At 42.8% G+C, this 13,617-nt stretch overlaps 1 protein-coding gene across 1 annotated transcript; it reads right to left on the reverse strand.

Annotated features, from left to right (window-relative positions):
• Positions 1-251: 251 nt before the first annotated feature.
• On the reverse strand, positions 252-4,457 carry LOC310788872 (CD209 antigen-like protein D). Its single transcript, XM_083650450.1, has 6 exons — positions 4,258-4,457; positions 1,965-2,078; positions 1,744-1,863; positions 1,483-1,622; positions 823-923; positions 252-705 (listed from the first exon to the last, which is right to left on the reverse strand). Exons 1-6 carry the CDS (start codon positions 4,430-4,432, stop codon positions 561-563), a joined length of 795 nt encoding a protein of 264 aa, XP_083506576.1. The 5' UTR covers positions 4,433-4,457; the 3' UTR covers positions 252-560.
• Positions 4,458-13,617: the final 9,160 nt, after the last annotated feature.

The raw sequence follows: 13,617 nt of genomic DNA on the forward strand, positions 1-13,617 counted from the left end.
ACAGAGGATTTCTCCTCTCTCATCTCATCAACACAACAGCGCTGTGCTGGAGACTCTTCCATGTCCAAAGGTGAACTGGAAGAAGCGTCCAAAACAGAGCGACTGAATGGGAAACTATCCATCAATCAGCTAAATATATATATAGTCATTTCCATGTTGCCAGACAAGACAGTTTGAGCCTCCCAGCCCAAAACAAACAGTTTTATTAGCGAACATGTATTGACGATGCAGTGCGCAATTGCCCGACTGGGTTACTGTGTAGTTTGTTTGAGCGCATTGCTCCAGCTGGAAACAAGGCTATCTCGGTGAGTACTCGACCAATTTGAAAAAAAAATTAATTTCACGATTTTCCACATATAGTGTGGAAAATCGGGTCCAGGTTGGAAAAAAATGAAATTATCGTTTAAGGCATGCGCAAGCGCAAAGAGGGGATATCGCCTGTACCAAGATAGGGCCCAGCAGCTGATCCAAGTTTTGTCTCTCCTGTAAAATCTACTATAATGCACTTAGGTAGATATTGAACAAGGAGCTTTAACAAAGCTGTTATTAATGAGGAACTGTCACACCTTCATCTCACAGACCCAGCTGCTCACGCTGTCACATGACGCGTAATTCCAATTCTTCAAAGGGTCACTAGAATAATTCACCTCAGCACAGTCCTGGTCATAATAATTGTTAGGCTGCTTCCATCCCACTCTCCAGTACCTGAAACAGAGGAGGACAAGGAGTCAAACCCTGTGGTGAAGACATCATCCATACTGTAGCTACAGTGACTCTGAAGTCTCACACCAATGAGTCAGAACAAATGTGATCAGATCTTACTCTGTGGTCAGAGGTGATCCATCCACCCATCTCCAGAACCCTTCTGTCTCTCTGTCTGTCAGACCAATCCACATCCTCCTGTTTAGTCCAACCAGGAATTCCTGTTTTTGGAGACACAATTAGAGGATTCACACACACGCACGCACACACAAAATGCGCACATGCACACACACAATACACGCATATGTGATGGGGCCGGTTGGCTGACGCTACGTTTCGGCCCCCATTAAGGAAAGCCGGAGGAGACCAGGACCGGAGCCACCGGGAAGATCGGATTTTACTGGGACAGTGGACTTGGGGCCGGGGAAAATCATCTTAATAACTTTTTATCAAATAAACTGTCAACTTTTTACCTTGGGTTTTTAGTGGTTTTTAACTCTGCTCACTCCTGATTTTAAAGAACCTGTACAGTTTTCTTCCTTTTAATAAGAGTCCTAGTCTCTCTAACCTAGGTGGCGTTGTCGGCAACATTTTAACTATTAAGCAGATTTTAATGTGGTAAAGTGGCCACGTTACACATACACACACAACACATGCGCACACGCACACCACACACACACAAGCACGCACGCACGCACACACGCATACCACACAAGCATCGCAGACACACACACACACACACACACACACACACACACACACACACACACACACACACACCTGTTCCTCTCTGCTGTTGATGATCACCAGATCAGCTCCTCTCTTCAGACAGTCCTGTCTGCTCTCTTCCCAGGTTTTCCACTCATCAGAGAGGTAGTACCACTTAGAGCCAAATTTAGTCCAACAATTAGACCTTTTGGCTGCGACAAATCAACAAAACAAAATAAAACAAAACATTAAATGATCACACTCACACATAAAATAATAACTATGTGAACTGCTTTCATAATGATATCATTTATCTTATTAACATTTACTCACTCTGGGTACATAATCTCTCTCCCACGATGGTCTGTAACTGGTCTCTCTCTTTAGTCAGGTTGTTGTTACTGGTCTGTAACTGGTCTCTCTGCCTGGCCATGCTGGTTTTGTCCTGAATAACTGCCATAGGAGATAAACAACATGTTGGGGGCTCATATATTTAACATTCACATGACTTATTTAGATGATCTATAACAGCCATAACCAAACTGAAAACTCACATTGGACTGTCAGGCTGATGATCCCAGCCAGGAGGAGAAGACACAGCAGCCCCAGAAACACTGTGGCAGCTCGGAAAGGATTCCTCTTCTCTGAGCTGACAGTGACTGGACTGACTGTGGACACAAATGAACTGTGTTGAGGAAAGTTGCTTTTAAAAGTCATTAGTAAGGCACAATATTACTAGTTATAAAACGGCTCTCTCAAATCAAGCAATCTGATTGGTTCACAGCCATTGTATAAATCCAGTAACCCACTCCAATAACCCATGGCTATGGGTTATTGGTTGCCATGGCAACTCTCTTACTAAAAGCCTTTGGTTACCTCAAAAAAAACAAATGGCGGAGACAGCTGTCAGATCCTTGTGAATCGATCTTCGCTTATAACTTTACTAATACTTCGCAGAAAATTATGTTTTGTACAAGAATAGATGCGGGCTAATGTCTTCTTTGCAAAAAAAAGGCTGTTAACCCCGCATTTAACCCCGTAACGTTAGTTGGTGTCGGGCTTTGCAGAAAGCACTCAGCTTCTCAGCAAGCGCTGAGAATGCAGCGCTGCGCTCGAGCTGCCTGTCGGGGTTTCCAGAAAGCTCTCGGCTTCTCAGCAAGCGCCAGGATTGGCCAATGTCAACTTCAGTCTCCAGAACGATCCAATCAAATCACCCGCACGTTCTTGCGGTCCCGCCTTACAGTAGTGTTTCAACTGACTCTATCAGAATACCATGCCAGTCGGACTTATAGTATTATTATTATTATATTATTATACTTGGAAACCGTTTTATAAAAGCAATATAGCACTCGAGCTGCGTGGTGTTGTGGCATATATCCCGCTGATAAGCTGTTATCCCACTCGGCCAACAGCTTATCAGCGGGATATATTCGCCACAACACACTTGCTCTCATGCTATATTGCTTAATTATACCATGGTCTGGGTGAATACTCGATTCTGATTGGCTGCAAGGTGTCCATTATTTTGTGATATTGTACAGTGATAATGTACACCTAGCTAAATGGTCTGTTCACTGTTCATATCAATGCGCCATAGTTTCAACAGTGGTATCAAGAGAGCTGTTTGAGCTCTATACCCCCGTTAAGGGTTAATATGACAATTTTGGAAGTTGAGAAAAAAATGGAGTCGGTCAAAGTAAGTATTTAAATCACCCCTGTGTGCTCAGTTTATCAAAAATAACTCTTATTTACAATTTTGATTTTCGTTTCGGAGATTTTTTAACCTCGCGTCACCAGACTCTTCTCGGCGAGAAAGAGGAGATTTCCCTCGGCTCGTGCACGAGCGGGGGCGAGCCCGGCCTTTGACACAGAGAGAGAGAGAGAGAGAGAGAGCGAGAGAGAACTCTCTCTGCATTTCACCACATACAGCCCCCGCTGCTCTGTGTCACTTCCTGAAACTCTTTGCTCTTAAATGTTAATATACTGTACTTGGCCAATACGTATCTATCATACAAAATAAAGCAAGCGGCCAAACGGTAATGTCTTCATTTAATGTAGAACGCAAAACATCGTTAAACCCGCATTCCTGTGATAAAGTTAACGTTTGAGTCCGCTTTAAAACGGAGGGTGGTGGAGGTGGGAGGGACTTTTTTATTTCGTGGAAGACTGATTTACAGTATGAATAACAGACATTTAGCCATTTAGATTGCTTTATTTATTACACATGGAAATATAAATGACTGGTCTTATTGTTTTGTTGGCAAGTGACCATGGTATAAGCGGGTTAATGCACTTCGAGGTGTACATTATCACTTTTTAAGGGACTTCGCGGAGGCAAACCATCCTCGGCTTCGCCTCGGACGGTTCACGCCTCTCGCGTCGTCCCTTAAAAAGTGATAATGTACACCTCGTCGTGCATTAACCCTTACTTATGGTACAAATGTACTCATTATTACACTTTTTAGAGTATGTTTGCATTCTACATGTCAAAAGCATATAAAGCAACACAACCTTCAAGTGTTCTGTCAATCATTTTAAAATGCAATGCAATATGCTGTTTTTAAAACATGTCATTAAATATGAAGGAGACTTAGCTTGCACTTCTCCAATTAGTGGCATATTGTCTCTACAAGAGGCTGTGAGATTTTCTCTTTTTTTAACTTATATAATAAATATTTGCTCTAACAAAAATGTAATGATGTGAACAAAAAGTAAAGGAAACAGCATTCTAATTTTAAAACACATTACAAAAACTGAAAAGGTGTCACTAGTTGCCACAAAAGACAGACAGACGGACAGACAGACAGACAGACAGACAGACAGATAGATAGATAGATAGATACATACTTTGCTGTTGACCCTCAGTAGTGTCTGGTGGTGTACTCTGCTCCACTGAGGGGTTGTCAGAAGTCCTCAGGCTGTCTGCGCTCTCATAGATGTCCACAGTCCTCTCCTCCTTCTCATCTCTCTGATATCTAATCTTCTTGGTGAGGTCTACCTTGGCGTACACATCCTCAGACATCACTGTATAATCACTGTTTTCTCACCACACATCAGCTGTGAACCTGAATCAGTTCAGATGTACTCTACTCTACTGTAGGCTGCTCTATTGTGCTCTGCTCTGCTCAACACCACAGCAACTCACTGATGTTCAGGAAATAGAGACGCAGCTATAAATGAAAAGAACAAAAGAGGAAGTCACAGGCATTATATTGTTTTCCGGTCTGTTTCTTTTCACCAACCACATAATCTGGTGATAGTTGGGTTGGTGGGCATGTGGAGGTCCTATAGTGCTTTTCTTATTCTTGTATTGTAACGCTTGTAAATCGATTTTTGTGGGTACTGACTTTTTCCTAGTGTATCCTAGTGTAGCGGGAATCGAACCCAGGACCTTCTAGCTGTGAGGCTCTACCACTCTCAGCACTACCACTGCACCACCGTGCCCCCGGTATACGCTAACTATGCTAATGCTTTTGCACTGTGACTTTTGGATCTTATATTTTACTTCGGAACACTTTTAATGGCTTCTGTGTATGAAATGTGCTATATAAATAAACTTGCTTTCAGATTCAGATTCATTTATTAAGGACTGCACAACAAAGTCGGCAGAATTTGCTTTCGGTACAGCAATTCAGCATAAGACATTACAGTACATAGACAGACATATGACACCATAAATACAGAACATTCAACATATACATTGCTGGAGAGGTATGCAGTGAGGTTTCAGAGGTGAGTGGAGTTCAGAAACCTGATGGCAGTGGGGAAACTGTTTTTGAATCGGGTTGAGCGGGTTGTTTTGGTGGAAATGGATCTGTAGCGCCGTCCAGAGGGCTTTGTATATTGTATAGGCTATTATCAATAAAGTATCCTATTAGATGGATTGTTGCAATTCTATGTGTAATGTTTGGTTTCTACTTTGTGGCTCACAAAATCGCAGAATGCTGGACAATAGCATCTTCCTGTGAGCATATGTAGTGGGGAAGTCTATGCTGTGCTACGGGTTTGTGTCAGCCGGGTTCTGTAAGTCTGTACATTTTCCTTTGCCGGAGTTACTGAAGATTTTGTGGGAGGACTTCACACCGAAGCCCAGCAGCATCATTGTTGAATGTTTTAAGTTTCATTCCAAAGTGAGACAGCAGGACCAGTCAGTCGCATTGTTAAAGCTGAACTGAGGAGGCTCACTGAACACTGTACAGTTGTAGTACTTCCTGTCTACTGTCAGTATTTTCAGTACCTCCTCATTGCCACCTCAGTTTTGAGAGGGCGCTGGGCTGTCAATAATGGCATTCAACCACTAGGGGGCGCACAGAGTTTATAATGTGTATGTACTATGCACTCGCTGTAGCGAGCAGCTTAAACCCGTGGCTTTGAGAACTGTAACTTTTCTTTGACCAGGCTCCGAGTGCCTGTTTAACGTTACACAAGGAATACTGTAGATGCGATCGGTGAGTATCTACAGTATGGTAGCCTACAGTAGCTACATACATCAGACGGAAATGTCCCTGAATGTAGGCTAGCGCATGTAATTACAACTGCAAATTCATGAGCATGACTGCAAACTAGATCATGCTAACAGCAATAAGGATATGAGCCACTGCGTGGCAGAAAATATGCTATTTACAGGACATTAATGCACACATTGCTAGGGATGTCACGATACTAGAATTTTTACTTACTTACTGATACCCAGGAAAATATCGCTACTCGATACCATTTTTGATACCACAGGAAGGGGGGGTGATGACACGAAGCATACAAATAAAGTTAGACAGATGGACAGACAGATGCACACTTCTCCATAATCTAGGACTGATAAAACCTTGAATTTAGACAGCAGATTAGCCCTGCTCTCATCTCATCTTTAGCTTATGAAACAACAGATACCCACCAATGATAGGAATGGAAAACATCAGTGATTTTTCATTAAAAGAAAGCACTGATGGTATCAAAACTGTTGCAAATGAGTATAGAATTTTTAGTATTGATATTTATCGATACTATCGATACCTGTTGCAAATGAGTATTGTATCCGACTCAAATTTTCAGTATTGATACTTTTCAATACTATCGATACTTTTGACACCCCTACATTGCACATGCCCCTATGTCCTTTGTTCTGCTGTTGCTCGGCATGTTCTAGGTTTATAGTGGCTATACAGTGTAGTATCGTGTTTTGTTTACAGAAGTTACAACATGCAAAACCTTTGGTGTAACATATTGTCAATCGTGTGTCTTGTGTGAAAATCCTCATAGAGAAGTTGAATTCAAGCAGAATTGAACGGTCTGTAAATCCAGCAGGCGGCAATCGTCTAAGTAAATTGAAAGCCGTTATTGGTCCTTTGGCCCCGATCAACCTTTCGAACGCACAATTTAATATCCCTCTATCTATATCCATCCATCTCTCACTTTACCACCCCCCCCCCCTGCTCTCTCTCTCTCTCCCATACCTTTACAGCCCCTCTCTTCCTTTACGACTCCCTCTCTCTCTCCCTCCATTCATCCATTACTTTATCCTGCATCCATTCCTCCTTTGATCTGCGTCCATCCACCCAGCCTTGATGGAGTGTACAAAGCTTTGAATCTTAGGGATTACCTCTACAGATAGCTCCACATTTCTCCATTCTGCTCTCATCCTCTCCTTCTACCGACATCTCATTCTCTCTCTCTCTCTCCAGCTCTCTATATCTGCCTCCCTTCTCCATCCCAGAGTAATCCCTTGCTCCCGGCTATGGGATTGTTGGACTGATAGAGAAGGCAGAGCTTTCTCAGCGTCTTGGACAGATGGTTTTTCGAGAAATCACTTAGAGGAGAGGCGAGAGAGAGAGGGAGCGAGAGAGAGGAGAGAGCCAAAAAAAGAAGATTGAGGATGGAAAGACCGGGTTTAAGGCTTTTTGAATGAATGGTGTGCGATCGAAACGCTGCCAATACACATACAGAGACTACAATGACAACAAACACAAGCATTCATTCATAATGGTTACAAGATGAGTGTGAGGCCTCCACAGATGATCTGCGGTAATACTGTAATAGCTCTCTGCCCGATGCGTAGGCCTACCGAGGACCGGTTCTAAATTGGTACCGGTTCCTGATTGGTCAATACCGGAGTATCAATAGGCGTCTCGACGAATGGTATTACTATCGATATTTATTTTTTTACCATCCCCTAAGATGACGAAGCTGCCAGCATCAGGTAGCAATTGTTGCTTAACTGCATGTTTACACTACTGGCCCATGCTACAGTACGCTTGCGACAGGAAAAAGCAGAACATAAAATATAATTCTACTAAATACTTAAAAATATCAGTAGTATATTTGGAAGAAAAGCAGCATCGGACTAACATTTTACCCGAGAGAGATGCCTGCAGCCGGCTGAGAGGCTGCTCAGATAGTCAGGGGACAGACAGAAAACTATGCGCCGCGCTGCAACAGACTTCGCTGTGCTTTGGTGAACCTGACTTGTTTTCTGAAAGAATATGATGTCAACTTTGCCAACTCTGAATACAGAACGACAACAATCAGCGACGGTGTTGTTAACTTGAACCTACCTGTAACGTTAGCGTTACCTGGTGTTACGACCCGGCCTAGGGGAACCGGACCACAACACAAAGGTGCCCCCATTCTTCCCACTCCCAAGGATGATCAGCCAAACCAGTCTGTTTTTTTTATTTATTTTTTTCAGAGCAGATCATGGCCCCAACACAACAAACAAATCCCCAACCTTAAACTTACCTAACAAAAGAAAAGGGTTGATTAAACAAAAGACACAGCTCTCAAGCTCCTACCCAAAGAAACATGAGAAAATATGTTACAAAAAAAAACAAAGGGCTTCTCCCTCCTACTTTCTGCTACTTGGGTAAAAGTTATTTACAGTGTACAAAAGTGTAGATCTGGAACATAGCTATTTACAGTTTAAACTGCACAGGCCTACCAAGATAACTACACGTCTTAATAAAGTTCCACAGAACTACTAAAGTAGGCCTATACAGTTACTACCAGACACACCACAGTAAAGAGTTAGCAGAGCAGCCATCATCGTTGGGAATGAGGAGAGCAAGGTGCAGAAGGATGGCATCAGCTGTCTTAAATCAAATCCACCAGCCAATCAGCCAGCAGCAGCCCCATCACCTGACCAGGCCAATCAGGCTGAACACCACCTGCACATCATCTCTCATTAACACACTCACACTGAGAAGGAAAAGATTGACGTTAACAGATGACAAACAATACAGTACATATGGCCCAGGGTCATAACACCTGGCTTGCAGCAAAATATATCCAGCCAGCCGGTCAGCACAGGGTAAGTTGTCATTTGTTTTATAATCCTTTAAAAAAGGCTGTGATTTATCCACACTCGATGATGAAAACCATCATCCCCTCTTTTAAGGGGCTGTATCATTTCTGTACCTTTTCAGCTGAAATCTGCACTAGCCAGCATGGCTACGGTGAGGATTTCAGCTAAAACAGGGTGTACATGATGTCTTTTCAAGTCAGCTGGGCATCTCAGGGCTTGTGGAGACTTGGATTACGCCAGGTGAGCAGTATGGAACCATTTGATAAAAAAAAAAAAAAAATCCAGGACCCAGGCCTAGAAGAGTGTCAGGGGCTTACTCACTGACTCACTCACTCACTCAGTGACTGACTGACTCACTCACTGATCCCCATTGTTGAAACACGCATGTGTGGGTGTTGAGCAGCATCGGGCAGCTGAATGAATCCTGTGACACACAGGTGAATGTCATCACCTGTAATCAACCAGGTGATTATTATTATAGGAGAGGAGAGCCACTAAGCTGGTATGAGGCCAATGAAAAGTGGCAATACAACTAAAAATACATCTAAAACATAACCATCACATCCACTTTTCAGAACATGGGGGGAAAAGGCAGTTGCACATTATGCACACAGAAGTGAACGTTTTTGGGGAAGATCAGTGATTTATGATAATTATTATTAATAATTGCGGAGATTGTCTCCGATATTTGTGATTCTAATGAAAAGGAAGAGATCGTAGCAGCTTATTAAAAAATGATGAAATTAATGTGAACCAAATTTTTCTGGACTTTCTTTTCTTTTACCTTTTATTTATACATGGGGAGTCTCAATGAGAGCAATGCTCTCTCTTTCAGGTTCACATTCACACATGTGGAAGCTGACCAGTACAACTCAGCAGCTCCACTGGAGCGGATGGGGTTAAGGCCCTTAGGGCACCTCAGTGGTGGTAATGAGGGAGGGACAAGCGCTGCCTTTTCACTTTCCCCTCCCAGATTTATACCCTGCCGTTTAGTTTAAAATCAAAATGAAAATGGTTAACTATGAACGTGAACTTTTTTATTTTAAGCTGTGTGAACTGAACTTAGTTTGAGTTCGCTCTTACGTGAACTTGCACAACACTGTCCGGGTCCGGCTTACTTGCACCCTTCCCCTGCAGTGTGGAATTTCGTGCAAAATCAGAACATGGCTTTCACGTATCTGGACATATTGTACTGTTTGTCCAATCCACTTCAAACCAACAGAGTAAAGTGTCCAGAGTCTCCATCCTAGAAATGAGGGCGCCAAGCACGCGCTCATTTAATCCAAGATCAAAACACACAACAATTATTTATTAAATTTAATGTCACATGGTATGAAAAACGCTCCACACATTTCCTTCGACTTCCAAACCACAAAGGGAAAAAAAAGTACAAATAGCAACTAACAGACAGTCCAGCCACTAATGAGCAAACAAACTGATTGATTAGGAAAAGAGGCGGGATGCTAAATGTTGCCTCGCCCTCTCTCTGTGACACACACACACACACACACACACACACACACACACACACACACACACACTCTCTCTCCTGCTGTTAATTTTGCATATGTTGGCTGTGATCGATGGATGGTTCAGGCTAATGGTTATAAATGCATTAGCACCTAAACCTAATCAGCAAGACACACACACACACACACACACATTAATTCATGCATGTGGGTTCACACACACACACACACACACACACACACACACACACACACACACACACACACACACACACACACACACACACACACACACACACACACACACACACACTCTCTCTCTCTCTCTCTCTAATTGCCATCTAGTCCTGAGTCCAGAGAGCGCTGCCTTCTTCCGATTCAATTTCCTGTTGAGCTTCACTCCATTACTAAGTCATGATCCTCCATGTTTACAGAGCCGCTCTCCAGTGCTCCATCACACAGAAAATGATTCATCAGAGACACAAAAGCAGACTCTGCACTCATTATAAATTATGAGTTTGTTTTTATGCACCAATAGCAAAAGGAATACAAAACAAGCAAAACGATGAACAGCAATGCACAAGTCATCTGGCCATGTCTCCTCCCCTGTCATTGAGTTTATCGGGTCACTTGCTCTCAGGAATGGTGTTAATAAGACAAATAATAGTTTTCATAAGAAATGGAAAAATATATGCAACTTTATATGCTCACATTTAGTAATATGCAACATTTGACTCATATTAGGACCAAATCTCATAGTTGACCAACTGGCAAAATACTAACTTGTTATCTAAAACAGTGGTTCTCAAAGTGGGGTCCGGGGGCCCCATTGGGGGTTCCAGGGGGTCCCCAGCAAAAAGGGGGATCATTTATTTTCACTATAATACCATCCATAAGTAACACAATGACAAAGTGTATGACTATTTTGGTCATCGGTTTCATACATTTTCAGTAAAATAATCTAAAAAGCAAAAATTGCCTCAGATGGGGAAGCAAATCTATCTCAATAGGGGCCCATGGTAAACAAATTTCATGGTCTATGATGAGCTGTAACAGCCGTATATGGATAAGCATGACGCTGAGAGTTTCGTACTGATGATCCACGGTTTATCATCTCACAGTCCTGTCATCTCCACATCTTCTCACATCTTCTCACTCCTCTGCACACTGCAGCGACATGCCCATATTCCTGCTAGCAGCAATAACACCTCAGAGGTGCCCAAATAACACCTCAGAGGTGCCCTCTCGAACGGCCTTACTTTATAGCACACATGAGTCGACATAATCCATGAACACTCCAGAATTTCTCCTTCAAAAGTTAGACATATCTTGATTTGCTGTCCTCTTTTCCCCCCTTCTCTGAATCGTTTCATTCTTCTTGCTTCAATCACACATTCAATCTCCCCGAACAACTCAGCATCTACACACACAGTGGCACACCTTTCACTTTCTTCACTTTTTAACTAGGATCGCTTGATTCACTTATTCGATTCTTACGTTTATTTTCCAACCCTCTCGAATCGTCCACATCATTTTCAAAATCACTCTCAGCAGACGCCATTTCCGATATCATCTATCTACCGACAAACCTTCACTTTGACGTTTGGGTGTAAAAATTATCTTCTTTTTCTTCTTCTTCTCTCGATTTAATGGTGGATCGCAAACAACTTGTAGGTGCATAGCGCCTACTCCTGTACAAGAGTGTGCAACATCATGTTCATTTAACTATTTGCTTCTAGTATTTTAAATCCTACCTACCAATCTTGTATCCCTTAAGAAATTAAACAGTGGCTTCCTGGTGATTATACCCCCTTTCCCTCTGTTCCCAATATCCCCATCAGATCCCACTCTTCCTGATCTTGAACTTTCTACCGTAATCTCTCTTTCCTGCTCATACATGACACAATGCAATACAATATGCTCAATGTTTTCTTTAACTCTACAGTTCCCACACTGATCATTGTAAAAATGATCAAAACTCCAAGAAGTAACCTGTCAGCATGCTAATGAGCCAAAAAAAACAGGTGGTGATTTTGGCCCTTGAAAACAGGGTTTCCTAATCATCTAAGCATGGGCGATAGAACCCCTTGTCTGCCATCTACTGGAAACTACAGGTAAATGCACAGTTGAGCTGTTCAATAAATGGACCAAAGAACTATTCAAGTTATGAAATAACTCCTTATAAAGCAAAATGTACAAATTACACAAAATAAAACAAAAGGTCAAAGGACAATAGGAGGTTAGTCATTGGCTGTTCAGTCTTCTTCGACCTTGAATAATAGCTGTATTATATTCAATCCGTATCAGCATAATCATGACTATTCAACACTATTAAACTCTGTGTAGTCATGCAGATTTTGAGCTTCCTTGGCTCCCAACCTGCAGACTGAATAAACCTACATGTATCCAACTGCCACTCTCTCTCATCCTGAGTTTTTAGTAGCAACATAGTGCTTAAACTGATATATGAGACGAGGTTGTTTTCAGTGTGTGTTCGGCATGGTTGCATTTTGTGTTGTGTATGGAGGAAGCCTCGACAGACAGATACTTTTCAGAGTTTGTGCTCATTTCCTAAAATTCGAACGAGTTCACGAGTTAAGTTAAGTTATCCTTTATTTATCCAAATGGGAAAATTCATCCTCTGCATTTGACCCATCCTCTACTAGGAACCGTCCTAGAACTAGGAGCAGTGGTTCAGCCGCAGTGCAGCGCCCAGGGACCAAGTTATTTTGCCAGTGCCTTGGTCAGGGGCACCGACAGGAGTATTAACCCTAACATACATGTCTTTGACAGGAGTATGAACCCTAACATACATGTCTTTAATGGGGGGAGGAAACCGGAGCACCCGGAGAAAACCCACACGAACACGGAGAGAAAACATACAAACTCCACACAGAAATGACCTGGGACGGACCGGGGTTCGAACCCGGGGACCTTTTTGCTGTGACTACTCTACTACCACTGAGCCACGGTGCCCTCACCGTGCATGCTAAATCACCTGGGGCCGGTTGCACCAACTGGTCTTACACTGGTCTTAAGCTAAGTTGGTCGTAACTTTACGACCTACAGCTACGCCGGTTGCACCAAGACGACTTAAGCCTTATTTTCACTAAGACCAGGCGTAACTCCTACGCCTCGTCAGGAGGAGGCGTAGAGCCTGCCTGTAACAGAGATCTCCGCGGAGACCTTTTTGACCGTCATCGTCGTAACATCGCCAGTTCGCCGTCTTTGAAAGCACGACGTTAGATTATAACTAACTACTTGTGTGGCTTAGCCTTCCCAAATGTTGGCGTTAATTCTTTTAGAATTTAATACATAGAATTGGGAACGTTACATTCAATTTCATTCAGACTCCCTGACACTAATCGCCGCCGCCATTTTCCCCCGGGGCTTCCACAGGAGGAGGGGGGTGGGAGGAGGGAGGGTGTAGTGACGCACATACAG

Source organism: Poromitra crassiceps, assembly GCF_964638095.1.
Source record: "Poromitra crassiceps genome assembly, chromosome: 14".
In the NCBI taxonomy this organism is placed as follows: Eukaryota; Metazoa; Chordata; class Actinopteri; order Beryciformes; family Melamphaidae; genus Poromitra; species Poromitra crassiceps.